The sequence below is a fragment of the Rhododendron vialii genome, chromosome 7a (genome assembly GCF_030253575.1).
Source record: "Rhododendron vialii isolate Sample 1 chromosome 7a, ASM3025357v1".
Taxonomy (NCBI): domain Eukaryota; kingdom Viridiplantae; phylum Streptophyta; class Magnoliopsida; order Ericales; family Ericaceae; genus Rhododendron; species Rhododendron vialii.
Genome location: NC_080563.1, coordinates 30,825,063 through 30,844,427, shown reverse-complemented (window position 1 = coordinate 30,844,427; position 19,365 = coordinate 30,825,063). Strand labels below are relative to the sequence as shown.

At 36.5% G+C, this 19,365-nt stretch overlaps 1 protein-coding gene across 2 annotated transcripts; it reads right to left on the bottom strand.

The window, feature by feature from the left end:
* Positions 1-1,402: 1,402 nt before the first annotated feature.
* LOC131332348 (uncharacterized) lies at positions 1,403-18,695 on the bottom strand. Of its 2 annotated transcripts, none has more exons than XM_058366525.1 (5): positions 18,682-18,695; positions 8,231-8,296; positions 6,465-6,574; positions 5,177-5,391; positions 1,403-1,914 (listed from the first exon to the last, which is right to left on the bottom strand). In XM_058366525.1, the coding sequence occupies exons 3-5, from the start codon at positions 6,552-6,554 to the stop codon at positions 1,617-1,619; spliced, it is 603 nt and encodes a 200-aa protein (XP_058222508.1). In that variant the 5' UTR covers positions 6,555-6,574; positions 8,231-8,296; positions 18,682-18,695; the 3' UTR covers positions 1,403-1,616. The 2 variants fall into 2 exon arrangements, with proteins under 2 accessions (XP_058222508.1, XP_058222509.1); XM_058366526.1 differs by lacking the exon at positions 18,682-18,695 and adding an exon at positions 12,970-12,984.
* Positions 18,696-19,365: the final 670 nt, after the last annotated feature.

Below are 19,365 nucleotides of genomic sequence, written 5' to 3'. Positions count from 1 at the left end.
CTTTTTGTCTTTTTGCTAACCATTGGAGAGTGAACAACCTAAAAAATGGAGTGAGATTATAAATACCATGTGGACACTTTTAATGTAGGAAGTATGATGTTTCACAATGTAATTGTAACCTTAATTAGTACTAGTAAGTATAGTCATTGAAATGGTAAATACTCCCAACTCATGGCGTACCGCTGAAATTGTCGGTATTGTAGTTTTTTCGATGTTCGTAGTAAGAGTATTTCCAGTTTTTAGTAAACACACATTGTATAGTCATTCAAATGGTAGGTACTCTCAGTTCAAAAATTCGGGCTTTAGAAGGTAAACAGGTATAACCCTTGACGTTTGAGATGAAATTGTAATATCCAATGACCGGAAACAATTGGGAGCATTAAACCACTCGGGAGCGTCATGTGACAGGTACAGTTTACAATATTATGTTTTTTATTGAGTTCAAAAGAAAAAGATTTATAAATAATGTTCACATAAAATAATAAGGTAGCGATAAATCCAAAACGGTACTGGAAAATGTAACGGTACCGATACGTACCAAACTATACTAGCAATGAAAACGGTATGCTAGCCGACACAAGATTGATAACTTTGGAGTGCATAGGTCCTTTTATATTTTGACATTATCTTTTTTATTCATTGTTTTGTTTTGTACATTGGTGTCATCCCCCTTGATGCGTTTTCAATACAATTCTATTACTTATTAAAAGAAAAATAATGGAAAGAGCATAATAGCCTGATAGGCATCTGTAAAGGAGGGAAATGGATAATCCATCAACTTTTTTTATAGTGCAAGCTCACATGTGACAGTACCTGTGTATTTTGAGAGCAAATATAATATGAATTGGACTTGATTGCAACTATGTCAATTGTTTATTGATGAGAAAACATATTCAAGCTTCATTCCGATAAGGTTCTTATTTTTTACTTTACGAGTCAGGTCATTCTCTCATAATATGTCATCTTTAATTCAACAAATAAGTACTTATTTACGAGACATGTCATTCTCTCACAAATAAAGTGTTTATTTTCATACCCTAAAAAATAGACTGCTTATTTCCATTTTCTTTTAATTTTTGCATTCATGAAAATTCTAATATATATTGGGAAAAAAAGAGAGGTTTTCACCCTCTCTAAATAATCAGTTTCGGTTTGGTTCGATCTGTGGAACCAAATTTACTGGTTTTTAATTTTCCAGGTCCAAAACCTAACCATTAAACCGTAGAACCAATCCATAAAGCACGGTTTGGTTCGGTTTACCGGTTTTCGAATTATTTTGGGCACCCCTCCCAAAACCATGCTGCATCTATTTTGCAAGCAGGATTTTCAGACTTCTAAATAGTTGGCGGCCCGCCTCCTTCGGAAATCCCAATTTCTACGCCCGAGTCAACAGTACAAGCAGTAGGCTAACATCATAACATTTCCATAGAAATTCCATGTCAATATCTATCACAAATAGAACAGCAGATCCACCATAGAGCGGCAGCGATATGCAAAGCAAATGATGTTGGATAAACTTATTTACAATGGAAACACATTCTGTGTATTGCATGGAAAATGGGAAAACCAAATCGATAAGCTAAAGACATGTCAGGTTTTCTGACACAGAAAACCACTTAGGCACTGTTCTTTAAGGCTCCATCTGCAGCATCATAATCAGTCGCATAAGCATGACCGACCTCACCTTTACCATCAACTTCATCAAAGTAGTCCTCTCGCGCATTGTCAGCTAACATTAGGGAAACCAACCAGAAGAGCGAGGCGTCAAGGGATATAAAGGCACCGCCACCAAGGAGCCCAGTCTTAGCAGTTGGGCATTCAGTATCCAAGTTGTGATGGACGTTGCGAATAATGTGAAGTTGCTCCGTAATTGTTGGCCACAACAGAAGTGCTGCTGCCAATCCAGCTGAACCCCTGCGATTTCACCATAAATGGTTACAAATGACATGGAAAAAGAAAAAACAGAAATCAAATAGAGGAAAAAGGTCTTAGAAACTCATCCAGAGGCACACAGTTGCAGGCTAAGCACCAAGTCATCGACATGCCTAAGCCGTCGCCATACTGTGTCCCCAGCATGACACTGGCTGGCCAAGCACCAACATTCCTATTTCGTTGACATACCATGACCCCAGCAAGACGGCGGGATACATACAGGATGCACAACTTTATCAAATTTTAAGCAGGGGAAGCGTCATGAACATGTGGGTACACGCAGACTTATACGAACATGCCAACATGACAGAAGGTCAATTCTTAACGTGACCAATAAATTATGGGGTTAAATTCCAACAAACCTGTTACAACAGGTTGCCAGTACTGTTAATTTCCTTTTATTTTTATTGTGGAGGATCCAATATTCAGATTAATAATATGTGAATTCCATCTCACAACACACACACATTGGCCTTATTCGTGTATCCTTTTTTCCAAAGTTTCCGTGTCTTCTATCAGTATCCCTACTTCTTATCTCTTCTTCTTTTTTTGTCAAAGTTTAGAGGTGCTTTCATTGATACGAAATACATACATCGAGAATGGGTAGCCACCCCCAAGGAGGGAGAAAAGCAACCACAAAGGAGGCCTAAACTCACAAACGAACTCACACAAACAAGACTCCTCTCCAACCACGAAAAGCCATCAAGACGATCACCACAAAAACACCCACAAGGAGTGAGAGAAAGTCCCACGCAGGGAAAGAAAATCAACCAAAAACAGCGAACAAAAACTAAAGCAAACCTGTAAGAAAACAACACAACAAATCCACAACCCCAAGTCCAGCCGCCCAAAAACGCCGACCCTCTCTGTCACCGCCACCGCTGCCACAAGGGTGGCCGAGACACAATAAAGACCACGGAACAGAACTTGATCACCACAGCAGCCACACCCCCACCGTACAGCACCATCAACTGCTACCTCTGTCCCAAGAAACTACGCCCTCATCGGGGCGCGAACCTATGTGAAGCCCAGAACGACAAGAATGGGGCCGGCCTGATAACATCGATGGAACTACAGGACGATCGGAAAGAAGAGCGCACGGTGAGGAAGATCGGCCTGATACCCTACTTCTTAGCTTGCAAGTTTGCTTTTACGAGACTCAAGTAAATGACCTAATTCACTTGCTACAACATACTTTCAAAGTTGGGTTAGTTTAAAAAGGAGACTAAGCCAACTAACTAACGGTCTATGGCCATTATTTATTTCTTGGGTTCTTTTTAACAATTGTATCCTAAGAAAAAAAGGATATGGATATGGATAGAGAACACGGACACGACAAAGATACGCAGACATGTGATTTTACCGAAAACAAGAACATGAAAACAGATACGTAGGGGGATACGTTTATCCTGGGGTTGAAGAAGGTCCCAAGGGTTCAGGTTTTTTTAAGTACATAAATAAATAAATACTTATATATACATATAAAACTCAGATTTCACATCAAAATATCAATTTCTTTCCAAACTAAAGATGAAAAATCCAATGAATGAGAAATAGAAGATTGTGTTTTCATCTATAAGTTCTTTAATATTAGTTTTGAAAATATTACATTTTCCCGCCGTTTCAAGTTTTAAAAATTACATTATGACCCAAAACATGTCTATCTGAGACAAAATAATTCTATACTCGGGCACATATTTTCACGTGTCAGCAACCGTGTCCGACACGTCTACTATACAGATACAAAAGGCCCGGAGACGTGTTTGTGCTTCTTAGATTGCATCAATAAAATTCCACCAGGGACGAAGTGAGTGAGAGTGCTACGGGTTGCCCCGCCCCCCCCCCCCCCCCCCCCCCCCCCCCCCCTCAATTTTCTAACTATCACTAGATTACTCCTAATTTTTTTTATAATATTCATACCATCTCTCTCTCACTCTCTACAAGTACTCCTCCAAATAAATGGCATCACTCCACTTGTTACATTACACAATAGTTTCAATTGGAATTAAAGGATAATTTTCAGAATGTTTTATGCATGAATTATCTTTTACATGTTACCTACTTTTTTCTTTGCCACAATAATCTTCCTCCAAGGGGAAGTCCAACCCCTGGCCTTGTCTCTGTTAGTCACCAAGTCCTGAGATGCCTTGAACAAGATCTTTTCATCTTGTATTTTCCTACTTTTTCCACAATTTTTTGGAAGGTGGAGTTTATTGGAAAGTATTTTTTAAGATACAGACATCATCCACACCTGAAAATACTTTTAAGAAAATATAAGATACAAAAACATCTTTTTGGTCCACTTTCCTCTCATTCCCAGTGGACAATTAAAAATTCCTGAAATATTAATAGGCGCCATTTGAGTTGTTGACCCTCTTCTATAACCCTAATAATATCAATAGTTCCACTCGTTTACTTATCAATTATGAGGCATGGGTACTTCTAAACCAACATAGGAACTGTAACATACTGGGTAACGGTACTTCCAAATACGTACAGGGTTTGTGTATCACGTACCAAAATTTTTCTCTTGTTTTCGCCGTACCCAAAATTATCGCAATATGTATTCAAGCCATACCCAAAACAGAAATGACGCTAAGTTTATAAGGCTTCTTTTTTCAGGTTCAGCATGTCTACATGATAAAGATTTAGGTGTGTAGGTTCCTTAGTGTAACAACATTAAACTCTTTTATACATTAAGTTTGGCATTAAACTATTATTTCATGTTGGATTCTTAATCACCAAGTAATTTTGACTATTTTGTTTATAATAAGAGCAATTAAAAAAGTAGATTGAATACAGTCGCATTACAATGATTCACAGTCCACAGATTTCTTTCGACCATACTCTCTATTAGTATTAATAGAGTATATTCTACAATAATAAAAGCTTAGTATCAAAACCGTACCCGTACCTCATATTTTTTAGGTTTAGTTGTGTCAATGTACTCGTATCATATCAATACCCGTACACGTTCTTATTTTATCCGACATACTAAACAATTCACCGTGGAAAATATTGAACAGTAGAAGAAAACTTCTTTACCCTAGATTTTGCAACCATTTGCTCCTGATATTTTAGTTCACCCAGAAGTACAATACTCCAGGGTGCTTTCCCATTAGAAGGTGTGCTAGAAAATTCATCCCAATTATTCAGTCTGTAGGCACAAGGAAGCAAATTGAACTAAAGAAACAATAAAGAAAGACACCAGAATACCAGATTGAGCAAAACCTCAGATACTTACAAGGCAATGTTGAAGAACACAAGGAAGCTAGTGCTTCGGAACAAAGCAGCTTGTGGAACAGACTTGCCTTTGTAAGGGTAAAACAAAGACAAGTATCCAGCCACAGTCGAGGCCATAAGAAAAGCAACAGACAGATACCCCAAAGCAACCGTAGGGTCAGATGGATACTTGCACACAACAACCCCTTTCCCTGTGATTGCAGTTCCAACTGCAGGCTGCGAAAAAGCAGACAGAGAAATTAGATGGTAGGCTGGGAAGTACTTAGATATTCGAGAAAGGGCATTAAAAGACAGGAAGAATATCACATGCCATGCTTTCCCACTTTCTTTTCCTTTTTATTTTAAAGACCGGGGTGACGGATTAGCATTCTCTGCTCTTTGTTTTTTGCATTTTTATGTCCGCAACATATAATAGTTAAAAGAAACCTCAAACATGTGGTTTAAAACCACAAAACGAAACAAGATAAACAACAGTTGCCTCTATGTAGCTATGGGAGAGGGATAGAGAGACACAAAAATAAGTAGCCATATTAAGTTACGAAAGCGATACCAGATAGAACTATTAGACTCCATTTAGAGTCTTAGACAGATGTGAGATGTGGATTTCAAATGACGGGATTTAGTGTTCAATTTCCCGAGCTTTAGTTATGGGTGGCTTGTGAAACTCAAGGGAAAGATGAAATTAACAGAAGAGAGATGAATTTTATTGGGACCCAGTTTCGAATCCATCATGATGACGCTCCGTGTACTCAAGGTCAACATTAACAATAAAATCCAAGTTTAAGCTATTCTTATAGAATAATAACGTCAATTGCCTAATTTGTTATCCACATCTCTCCAACGGAGCTTACGAGCTTTGTCTACACATTTAACGAGTGTCAAGAAAAATCACCTTTATCATAACTAAATAAACTAAACTGCTGCACTACCCACAGTTTTTATCATATCAACTGACTTGAAAAATGACGAGCAACAAAGCATTTACTTATGAAGACTTTTGTTGGGAATTGGTATTGCATTTAACACAGATATACGAGCAAATGGGACATTATAAAACTGAAGACAGAGAAGCACATTAAGTTTTCCATACAGGTACGGACAGCGTTCAAAAAGTCGGCCGCCTAGGCGCTAGCTCATAGCGGCCAACTAGTCAACGCCCCTTTTCCACCTGACTAGTGCCTAGCAATTTTTAGAACATTGGATACAGAAACAAAAGAAGGCAATAACGATGAGGAAAGCTTTCAATAGAAAATAATCAAGTTGTCATCTTGTTTGGAGCAGAAAATAACCTTCTTGTTTTCAGCAACAACTCCAAAAATGAAGGACAATGCGCCAAAAGTTGCTACAATCAAAGACATCTGTTTGGTAGTAAATGCCATTGCACCCACTTAGTCTCAGCCTGCAAATTAAGCCATGAAAAAATTGGAGATCAGATGGAAAAAAATTACATGGAATTAAAGATTAGAGTTGCAGCAAACTTTTTATGCAGACAAAAACCAAACACAACATAGACATTCCAGTTAATAAATCGATCATTAACTATGACTCATAACAGCACAGCAGAAAAACCACATTGCAAAGCATTTTTTTTTTTTATCAGAACAATAGACTGAGATTTCCTTCACAAGGTGGACTCCACCTGTCTTCTTTTCTTTTTCCATTATTTGAATATTCAATAGGTGTGTGTGCGTGCACACACACTCACACAGTATGTTGTGAACGTAGAATTAGTTGGTGATGGGAAAGTTTTCAAATAATAAATTTGATCATCAGCATATATAATGATACCAAAGCCGCACAACAACATTAGATAAACAAATAAAAAATGGAATATTTCATCAAAGGATATGCAGTGAAAGATCATGTTAACAATCCACCAAATAAGACATTAAACTTATAAGTTATAAAACCCAATTCTAAGCTGTCATAGACTCATAAGATCATATCTCAAGGAAAATACACTACAATTCCAACAGTTTTCACAAGAATAACCTCCGAATAATGGAAGTCCCACCATCAGGTTCCAACCGTTCCTTAAATTTGATGGAGAAAACAAGGGGACTAAAATCGGGTTCCAACCGTTCCTGTAATTGGTACTTCCTCCATCTCAAATTGCTAGTCCGCAATTTTTGGATCAAAAAATAAAAATATACGTTCATAATTTTTCCAATTTCTTTTCACCAAATTAAAGTACTTCACGTGTTCTTCAAATTGGTGTACATTCAAGAAATTTGGCACGGAACTACTATATTTTTTAACCGGAAATTGAGTGACTTTTTGCACAGGACAAGTAATTTGGGACGGGGGAGTATGTTATATTACAAAAAGGGAGAAGTGGAGAACGTTTTTAACCAAATCAAGGGAGAACAAAATTTTCACCAACTTTGAGAAGCTAGCTTTTGAGATACTTGCCAAAACATAATAAAAAATACATTTAATGAAATGTTTAAAAGAGAAATGACTGCAACATTCTATTCATTGATAAAAACTGGTTGAAATGGGTTTTTGAGGGACAAGTCGGAAATTGTGTTAAAAATGATTTGATGAAAAATCATAGTATCAAAATTCAAAACACGCTTTTGACCAAATTTGCACACAACTATGATCTGTGAAAAAGGAATTGGGTCCGGAGGATGGAGGAAATCCTAAATTAACAGTAATCACGAGAAGCCTGAGGAAAAACCTGTTGGTTTCATTGCACATGCAGAGGGACAAACAGAATTCAAACTTAAAAATCATAACCCGTATTAAAATAAAAATACCGAATTTACAAGGAAATCCTTCAAAACCATAACCCATATTAAAATAAAAATACCCAATTTACAAGGAAATTAAAAATAAAAATACCCAATTTACAAGGAGATTAAAAATAAAAATACCCAATTCACAAGGACATTAACAGTAATCACGAGAAGTCTGGGGAAGAATCTATTGGTTTCGTTGCTCATGCAGAGAGAAAAACAGGATTCAAACTTCAAAATCACAACCCATATATTAAAATAAAAACACCCAATTCACAAGGAAAATCAATACAAAAGAGATGAAAGAGCGATACCCAAGATTGATTCTTCAAACGGAGAGAATCGTCGAGACGGGATCTGGGTTCCGGCTCCTTCGCCCTGTGTGTGTGTGTGTGTGTGTGTGGGCGATTGAGTAGTACTCGGTAGTATATCAACGTGTGGAATCTACAAGATATGATGAGCTGTAGTTGCCGTATGCAGACAGGAGTTGTGTTGACTGAGGTAATGGGGCCTGATTTTGCGTTGAAGATATACAATGGGCCTGAATCCAATGGAATCGCGTATGGGTGTATGGGCCCGCTTCGGAATCTTATACAGTTACTTGGGTAATTTCCTTATCTGCCCTTACAGTTACTTGGGCCTGATTTTTTTTTATATAATTTGTTCCTGCTCCGATTTCTTAAAAAGTGAACTTTTAGAAAATGAAGATAATTTCAAGTTCAAAAATTATGTATTTACGCAAATAATTTTTTTATAAATATGGATCTTGTTTCATAGATCTCATTGAGATCTTTTAAACGGTGCAAAAAAAATTGAACTATTATTTTTTATTTTCGTTATATTTGAGTTTAAAATTACATTCTTTTTGAAAAATAAGGTTTAGAAAGAAAATGGAACAGTGTCATCTCATAATCAGCTCCATTGAATAAGGTAAGTGTTTGATTTAACATTTTTTCGATAATTCAAGGGTCTTTCATTTCTTTATTCCGATTTCAGAATCTCAAATTCTGAATGACATTGGAAGAAAATTTATAGAATTTGATTAAAAACTGACAATTATTTGATTGAGCTATTTTTTTTAATGCATAAACGATTATTGTAAAATTATAACGTCTCAGATCATTTATGTAAGACCCATATAGATAATTTGATTAAGCACTTACAATTATTCCATTGAGTTTTTGTTTTAAATGCAATTCAAACTTTCCCTTAAAATATGAACGATTCAAATCATTTTTGTGGAATTCAAGACCGTGGCGCCAGTCTTGGAAAAAATTACTCAATGTCCTTGGGACATTGTCACGTGGTGTTCCAAGGCTTCATTCTGCCACATATTTTGGAATCAATAGGATCCGGCATGTTTGTCTTTCCAGTATGGACGACAGAACACGTGGTACCATGTCTTGATAGTTATAGTTAATGAGTTTTTTTTTGGTAAATTATAGTTAATGAGTTTTTTTTTGGTAAATTATAGTTAATGAGTTTTTTTGGGTAAGTTATAGTTAATGATTTAATATGTCAATAGAAAATTTTATAGGTACGAATTTGACAATAGATTTAGATAATTTCAAATAATTTTTTAAAACCAGATTCATCAATAACAGAGGGCCGAGGGGATCGGTGATTCCTAGTCGTTGCATCGTTGCACCACTTTTGCCTAAATTCACGTGAATTCCTTGTCTTTAGGTTAAAAGTTTTTTTTTTTTTAGGTTAAAAAAATTGAGAGTGACTTTTTTTTTTGGTTTTTATTTAAATTTTTATTGTATTTGTAAGTTTTGAATCAAACTTTTGTGACTTATTAATTCGTCTTGATGAGAGCAATTGAAAAGGTAAAAAAAAAATTATCGAAACTTGTAATTTTTTTAAAAAAGACAAAAATATATTATGTCAAAAAGCTGTCCTTTTATTTTATTTTGTCTTTTTTAAAAAATTTATGAGTTTTAATCAAAATTTTATATTTTTTCGATTTCTCTTGCCAAGACGAATCAATAAGTCACAAAAGTTTGAAGTAAAACTAACAAATGCGAAAAAAATTGAATAAAGATAAAAAAATGTCACTTTAACTTTTTAATCCAAAACCACTCTATTTTTTTTCATGTTTTACCTCCACTCCAAATCCCCAATTTAGTGATATTTTAATTTTAAATTTTTTTAATCGATAGATGTCTAACCTACTCTTAAAGAAATGTGAAAGAAGTACAATTAAGTGGCATATGGGTGGGGCAAGCCCAAATGACATCCACCATCACACTATGCACTTGCGCTTCTAGAGAGACTCGAACCATCACTTTAACACGTTCCATGTGAACGAAGTGAGAAAGTGTCATTGAACTACAAGCCCATTAACACTTAAAGAAATGTGAAAGAAGTACAATTAAGTGGCATATGGGTGGGGCAAGCCCAAAGGACATCCACCATCACACTATGCACTTGCGCTTCTGGAGAGACTCGAACCATCACTTTAACACGTTCCATGTGAACGAAGTGAGAAAGTGTCATTGAACTACAAGCCCGTTGACAGACATTTTTTAATTCAAATACCTATTTTGTTGTATTTGTCAGAGATTTGACCCGACTGATCTCTCAAATGAATATGCCAAATCAAATTAGGTGTACCAAATTTAATTTGATTTGAATCAAAACTTACCCTCTACTATCTATAATTTCTTTTTTGAAGATTTCTGTGATCTAGAAAGAAGATCCCAGTAATGTCCTTTTGACGATCTGAGTTTGATTGTTCCCGTTGTTTTGATTTGATTTGTTCCCGATGTCTTAATTGTTCGTATGAAAATGCTAATTAAAGGTTCTGTTTGGTAAAGTTGCCAAATTTTTATTTTTTGTTTATGAAAAATAAGAAATAATTTTTTGTTTATATATTAAAAAATAAAAACAAAAAACATATTTGGTGACCATAATAGTTTTTGTTTGTTTATTATTTGGGCTGCCGAAAGTATTTTCAAAACAAATGAAAAACGCAATTTTTGTATTTCTAGAATTTCCGTAAACTAGTGGAATTGATTATGTAATTTGTAAACAAAAATAGCAACACAAACATGTTTATGGTACTTGTTTCAAAAAATATTGAAAACAAAAAACTAGAAATAAAAACTTTTCCAAACAGAACCTTAGTAAATCAAAATATTCGAGTCAAAATTGTGATAGTCTAGTTTTTAAAAAACCCATACGATTTGAGCTCATAACTGATAACTCCTTGTGGGGTTTTTTCATATCCCGATCTTAGATTTCGAAGATTTTCTCTTGTTCTCCCTTCACCGCTATCATTCTCCTCCCCAAACCACCATTCGCCGCCCCTCCTCCGCCACTTCCACCATATAGTCCGCCGGAGTGGGAGATTTGGGTTAGTAGATGAAGTTTGCTTCGGTTTCATTACCGGTTTTTCTCTTCTTTTTTTTTCTAGTTCTCTGTGTGGGATTTCTCCCCGTTTGTGGGGCTTCTATCACCTTTGTGTGGGTGTTTCTAGTTGTTTTCTGCAGTGCTCTGTCTACTTGGAGCAGTGGGTTTAGTTGGAGTAGGGTGTCTATGGACTGAGAGTTCTCTCCTGTTTGATTTCTTGATCTCTTGTTTAGGGATGAAGTTTCCTTCTGATGTTCTGGTTCTTGGATCTATAATATTACCTGTTATCATTTTGGCAAAAAAAAAAAAACTGATAACTCTATGAACAATCACGGATACATGAACAATACATGCTCCTTAAGAATGTTGAATTGAAGTCGCCCTATTTGGTATGTCATGTTATTGGCTTATTTGCTTAAAATACGAATGAATCTCGTGAACCAAAAACAAAAATGAATGAAACTGGATACAAATTTGTCTAGATTCATCCAAAATTTAAATAAATAAGCTAACAGGATGGCATACCAAATCATCTACTAATTAACTAATTGTGGCTGGTTTATTAGTTGGCCAGAATTCTTGCATCTCACTAGGAGATCAGGAGTTCGAATTTCTCCACCTACGTGTAAGTGTTCTTCCTGTGGGCTCGATTGGATGCAGGATGATAAAAAAGTACATAGTTGGTTTGGATGATGTATTAAAAAATGAGCATAAAATATTAATATTTAATTTGGATGAGGGATAAAATATGGGGATAAAATTACTTTGTAGTTGAAAAACTCGAAATATTGGAGGTCGAGGGCCTAATTCGCCCTTATTAATTACTAATAGCTAGTCAAAACTCATTAGGAAATAATACCTCAGTCCCAACAGTGACTTGGGATGATTAGTCTGGGTGTCAATTTTATTGCCAAACCAAGTCAAAAGTGTCGCATTAACAGATTAACCCCTCACCCCCTCATTACTTCATCCCCTCCTTCGTCCACCATCCAATCAGGGTCTTAGACGGGTTTTTCCTTTTTATTATTTGTTTCTATTCTATAATCAATTTAAATATTGTATTGGTTGAGTTGTTAGATTTGATTGTTTCGTAAATTCTCAAAATTGATGTAGTTTTTGAGTTTGTTTTGTATTTCATATATGATGTAAATAATTTCTATATTGATTGAAAAACATAATAATTCTAGTAATTAACCATAGTAGAAAATAAGTAGATATGCTTTTATAAAATGTAGTAAAGCTGTATGGCAACCAAGTTCTAAAGTAGTTTCCTTCGCCATTTGCGAACTTTTAGGACAAAATTAAATTTAGTTATTTGTTTGTAAAATTCCAACAATGTGAATGCGAGAAAAAAAGCTCAACATCATTAATTAAGTGGGTCCTGCGGGACCCGCATTGATAAATGATGCAACAGGTTATACATTATCAATTGTATAGACTTACAAAAATTAAATTTCGCGAACGGTTATTAAATTGTGCCCTTACAAATCTATATCTATAAAATAAAACGGTCTTTTGTCTACCCATAAAAGCATGAGCATCCTTCCAACCATTGGATTGCAATTTCAATAGGTTACGGCCGTTGGATTGAATCATTGATTCCAACCTATTTCCCACGCTTGTCTACCCAGCAGTTTTCCTCTTCTCCATCATGTCTCCTCCTCTTCTCCATTGTGTATCCTCTCTTCCTCCATCGTTACTCTCTCTATCTCCCCCGCAAAATCCACCCTTCGGCGCTCCCGGAAAAAAAAAAAAACAGCGCCCACAAAGCTCCTCCACCAGTCAGCCATCCCGCACACCTACCAATCAGCTGTCCACGAAATCGATTTGGTTCTCCCTTTCCAGTATGACTCCCATCATCCTTAGGGTCTTCTTGCAAAAAAAATAATGTGGCCTAAATTGCTGTTTAGGATGAGAATTTTTTTTATGGGAGTCTTACAAGAAAAAAAATTGTTGTTTAGGATGAGAATTTTTTTGCTGTTTAGAAAAAGAAAATCGATTTTGCTGTTTAGGATATAAATTTTTTTGATCTATATATTTTGGTATTTGTCTTTCAAAGATGCTCACTTTGTGTTTGTTAAAATGCATGTTTGACAGAGTGAAAATAGTGGAGAGTGAATTAATTCTTTATGCCCACTTTTGTGTAGCTCTCTTAATTTTTGGATAGATTTTGTGATCCGATACTGCGAGGACAAGCGACATAACGGTAACAACATGTGGAGACATGTTTGGGGAAATGATGGGGACACAGCAAAGTGGATTCAACACTTTTTAAAAAGAATTCCAATTGAGAGTTTATTTGTTGTGGACTTTGTTCCTCTTTCTTTTGAATGGTATTGTTTGATCAAATCAAATAATATTAGGACCAGCACATCCCTTTTTCTAGGTAACAATGTAATCAAATCATTACAGGACCAGCACATTCATTTCCCACGCTCTCTCCCCTATCGCCAAGTGTATGACAAAAACGTGTTGTGCTGTGCCTTCACGCACGGACATGCACCTGTACTGTATTGATAGGCGCGTAAATGTTCACATAAGCGCCCCTTGATTTATCCTTACTAAGTCCGTTTAGATTGTTACTCCGGAGATTAATGCTTGATTTTTGTGTCATAGGTATTTGAAGACTTATCATTTTAATGGACTTTATTATTGCAAAATTGGGTCAACCGATCAACTCCATTGGGGTGATATATGGCCTACCAGGCCAGCATGTGGACTTGGGCTTGCAATCAAGTGTAAGTCAGCAGGACTAAGAAGAGAAACGAAAAGAAAAAGAATTGGCCCATGCCAATATTTCTCGGCAGTGGGCATGGCCCTCATGTTTGGAAAATAAGGCTGTGCTACCGAAGGTCGGTTACGACAACATATATAAAGAGTCGGCTACAGCACTTTAAAGGGGGTATTCGGAAGAGAACAGAGAAGAGGGCAGCGCATATTGGCCAGGATACTTTCCGAACCACGACGCTGCACGTCACAGCTGGAAGCAGTCCATTTACCCATACGTGGTTCCTAGACACGGCAGTCAACAGGAGAATCAGTGCGATGTTCTTCCTTCCGATGTCCGGCTAAACTCGTTTCTAGGGTATAGATGAAACTCGATCTCTGAGTAATAATTTTTATGTTCTGATTTAGTGTTTTTATTATTCGAATCGTGGTTGTATGACTTAAGGATTTATTTGCGGTATTAATTTTCTCTATCAAATCTTGTGTATGATTTTCTAGATTTTCATGCATGTTCATACAACAGTTCTTTATTGTTTTGTGATAGCTGAGTAAGATGAGTTATACTCCGTAAGACGCGCAGTGCTATTAGACGATCCGTGCCATAGAGACGGATCGTACTAGTAAGACGGTTCGTGCTAGGCGGCGATACCCCATGCTATTTGGTAATTCATAAATATCTTTAGGCGATATCGTGAGGGCCCGCGAACCCTAACGATATCTGGATTGATTCGAATAATAGACTTTTATCATCGTATAGAAATTGTTACAACGAGTCGAGTGGATTCGAAACCCTAGATCTTTTCTCTCATAAACTCTCACTTTTTATTGCTTATTTTTATTCAGCTTTAAATATTTTAGAAATCAACAATCAAATCTCTTTTCGAATTAAGTTAGAAATCAATTAAAGCAATCGCAATTTAGCCTTCGTAATCCCTGAGGATGATACTCGGAGTACTTACCGCTATCTTTTAGGTAGTAATAATTATTCTGTTTTATTAATTATTTTTGATACGGAAACGACACGATCAAATTTTGGCGCCGTTGCCGAGGAACCACAGTCTTTGACAAGGGAGAAAAGTAGTACCCGTGTCTTTCGCGTGAAGAAAGTGGATGGAGTTTTATTTTATTTTTACTTCTTGCCTTTATTTATGTTCTTTAGTTGTTTTTCTTGTATATATTTTGTTGTTTTGGAGGCTAACATTTTGCAGGTTGTTCGATCCAAGTTGGGGGGTCTCCCTCTTGCTATAATAGTCTGCTATGTTCCTCCTTTTCGAGGTGATACCTTTCCTCTCTTTTGCGTTTTTGTTCTATCTTTTTATTTTTATACTTTCAATGAGGGCATCGAATGGTTCAAGTTGGGGGGAGGGACTACTTCGTATTTTAAAAATCCAAAAAAAATTAAAAATTTTGAAAAATTAAAAAATAGTGGGACCCTTTTGCATGCGGTTTGAACCAGTTGTGATTATTTGTTGGAAAACTGAGTTGAGGTGTGTTGCCTACCTTAATGATATCTGTTTTTGGCATGGTAGTTCTACTTGCTAGCTTGTCTTAAGAAGTTGATTATGACACTTTGGTTTGGCACTCTTGCACTTCACGTATACTTGGGCTTTGATCACTAGTGAGTTGTGAATTGACTGTTCTTGATGGCTAGATTAGTGGAGACTTATGCCCTAGTGAGCTTTTGTGCCTTATCTTTTTATTGGAGTGGTGTCAAGTAAACTCTTAGTTTGTCATGAAAAAAATCAACTTATTGAGGTCTCATTATTCTTGATTGCTAAGCATTGAAATTTATTGAAAATATCTCTTGGGTTTGTTTTGACATATGGATGATTCACCCTTTGGAGAGGATTATAGGCCGTCTTTGTTATTTGAGCCCGTTCGTTCTTTTGTTTCACATTTATCCCTTGCGAGCCACTTTGAGCCTTTTATGCTTAGTCTTTTCTTGGTTAGCTCCACCTTCCATATTGTTTGGAGAAATACGAAAAACATAGAGGTGTAATTTTTGGATGAATTGTGAAATATTTTGTGCTTGAATTGGTGATACCCCTTTAAAAAAAAGAAACACACAACACAAAAAAGAAAAGAAAAAAAAAAAAGAATGAAAGGGGCACCAATATGTTTGAAAATGAGGAATCATGCTTTATGGTTGGAAAATATTGAAAGGGTAGAAGGAAAGATAAGGTGGAGTTGAAAAAGTGAAAAAATTTGGGCTCACATTGTTAAATTAGCCCTAAGTTGTTTGCCTATTCTCGGACATGTGATATTTTACCCTAACCTTGAACTATTTTTCCTTACCCTGCATTACAACCGAAATTAAAGTCCTATTTGATCCTAGGGGTGATGGAAAGTAGATTGATGGATGAGAGAGAGAGTTCCAATGCTTGGTGTTCCATTCATGAGACCGTGTGTCCACCATATAAAGCGTTCTTTTCGTGTCACAGTGTACGAGTGCTTTGCTTTCATTTATATTACTTCTAACCGCACACTTGAGAGTTCAAAATATGCACCTTTGTTTCGAGTGATTTTTCTTTGTGAGTGCATGACTTGGTAAGAATTGAAGTCGAGACTCGGTCCGGAGAGAGCGGTTAGTCATTACATACTTGTGGTTGAAGCCCATATCACACAAACGCTAAGCCTAGGTGCCATGGTTTATTTTTGGACTTGATAGCGTTTGGAACTATTTGCTGCCTTCTTATATCTTTGTGGTAGCTGCATTCTTTGCTGGATAGATCAATGAATTGCATGGCAAGTTGCGGATTCCATGTGGAAGGGTTCCCTGTGTTTTGTGGGTAATTACTGCTGAAAACCCTCACGAGACTTCACTCGTCCTACCGGGGCCGCCTGGGGGTTTAAAAGAACTACCGGTCTTAATTTGTTTTCTGTAGTTGCATTTGTTTTGGTTTGCTAGGGACTAGCAAAGTGTAAGTTGGGGGGTGTGATAGGCGCGTAAATGTTCACATAAGCGCCCCTTGATTTATCCTTACTAAGTCCATTTATATTGTTACTCCGGAGATTAATGCTTGATTTTTGTGTCATAGGTATTTGAAGGCTTATCATTTTAATGGACTTTATTATTGCAAAATTGGGTCAACCGATCAACTCCATTAGGGTGATATATGGCCTACCAGGCCAGCATGTGGACTTGGGCTTGCAATCAAGTGTAAGTCGGCTGGACTAAGAAGAGAAACGAAAAGAAAAAGAATTGGCCCATGCCAATATTTCTCGGCAGTGGGCATGGCCCTCATGTTTGGAAAATAGGGCTGTGCTACCGAAGGTCGGTTACGACAACATACATAAAGAGTTGGCTACAGCACTTTAAAGGGGGTATTCGGAAGAGAATAGAGAAGAGGGCAGCGCATATTGGCCAAGATACTTTCCGAACCACGACGCTGCACGTCACGGCTGGAAGCAGTCCATTTACCCATACGTGGTTCCTAGACACGGCAGTCAACAGGAGAATCAGTGCGATGTTCTTCCTTCCGATGTCCGGCTAAACTCGTTTCTAGGGTATAGATGAAACTCGATCTCTGAGTAATAATTTTTATGTTCTGATTTAGTGTTTTTATTATTCGAATCGTGGTTGTATGACTTAAGGATTTATTTGCGGTATTAATTTTCTCTATCAAATCTTGTGTATGATTTTCTAGATTTTCATGCACGTTCATACAACAGTTCTTTATTGTTTTGTGATAGCTGAGTAAGATGAGTTATACTCCGTAAGACGCGCAGTGCTATTAGACGATCCGTGCCATAGAGACGGATCGTACTAGTAAGACGGTTCGTGCTAGGCGGCGATACCCCATGCTATTTGGTAATTCATAAATATCTTTAGGCGATATCGTGAGGGCCCGCGAACCCTAACGATATCTGGATTGATTCGAATAATAGACTTTTATCATCGTATAGAAATTGTTACAACGAGTCGAGTGGATTCGAAACCCTAGATCTTTTCTCTCATAAACTCTCACTTTTTATTGCTTATTTTTATTCAGCTTTAAATATTTTAGAAATCAACAATCAAATCTCTTTTCGAATTAAGTTAGAAATCAATTAAAGCAATCGCAATTTAGCCTTCGTAATCACTGAGGATGATACTCGGAGTACTTACCGCTATCTTTTAGGTAGTAATAATTATTCTGTTTTATTAATTATTTTTGATACGGAAACGACACGATCATGTATAAAATAGAACTAGTATTTATGAAGGGGCCTTGTGGAACCCCAATAATAAGAACAAAATATCCTATATATTGTCATTTTGGACCTTAGAAAGGACAAATTTGATAAAGTGTTGAATCATGACTGCATGAACGGATAATTAACATTATTAAAAAGCATAATGACGTTATTGTTATGGGCCCGTGGGCCCCACAACAATGAATAAAACCATTGTATACCATAGAACACAATATGAGACTCGTAAGATACAATTACCATCTAAATGATAGACGACGGTCTCACTTATCAAACTAAAAGAATAATACTTCTAACATGTTTAACAGAACAATACTAGAAAAGTCATAATATGTCTAACTAACTGATCATTGTAAATGAATCAAATAAACTTGAAAAATATATCATGATAAAACTCAAATGTTGTGAATGGAGGTGAATGATATTGATGATTAAAGAAGTGAACTCAAATGATTAGTCTTCAAAAAAAAAAAAACTTTTCTCTCTCCCTCTCTCTCTCTCTCTAGAAAGCGATAAGGGCGACTTACAGGTCGTTTAGATGGAGGGGATTCGAGAGAAGAAAAGAAATTGATGAAATTGGTACTCTCTTCCTTGTTTGGATAGCCAAAAGGGTGAGAAATGGTGAGAGAAGGAGGGGGAGGGTGAGAATGAGGAACCCCTTAAAACCCCAATTTTGTTTCTCACCGATATTGATGAGATTCCGTGAGAAAAGATGCTGGCAGAAGTTCAAATTTTTATGTTTCCAATTTTACCCCTCCTAATTTAGCAAAATTGCATCAACGTTTCATCTTCTCTCATTTCACCTTCCCTCCATTTCTTCCCTCCACTGCTACATACCCTATTTATTCCCTCCACCCGCCATTTTTTCTCCAGCCTTTTTCCCTCCATTGCAAAGAGAGCTCTCACCCTTCTCAGGTTAAACCTCTTTTCTTTTTTGCTTCACTTTTTTTTCCTGATCGGCAATTTTTTTTCCGCAAATTTTTTTAGATCGCCTTTTTGGTTCACTGTTTGTGTTTGTGTATATATCCATATATCTATACATACGCCTATATTCAACAAAGATTCAGTATGTGATTGTGATTGAGTAGTGATTTTTACCTCGACTGTTTTACTATTTTCGATTGACATTCCTCTGTTCGTGTGTGTAAATGTGTGTTTTTGACTGTGTGTGTGG

Excerpts from the sequence above, each read along its gene's own strand:
- LOC131332348 (XM_058366525.1), bottom strand. The coding sequence starts at position 6,554 with ATGGCATTTACTACCAAACAGATGTCTTTGATTGTAGCAACTTTTGGC. Across the intron at positions 5,392-6,464 it reads TTGTTGCTGAAAACAAGAAG|CCTGCAGTTGGAACTGCAAT; the intron begins GTTATTTTCTGC and ends GCTTTTTCGCAG. Across the intron at positions 1,915-5,176 it reads GTGTTCTTCAACATTGCCTT|GGGTTCAGCTGGATTGGCAG; the intron begins GTAAGTATCTGA and ends GTGAAATCGCAG.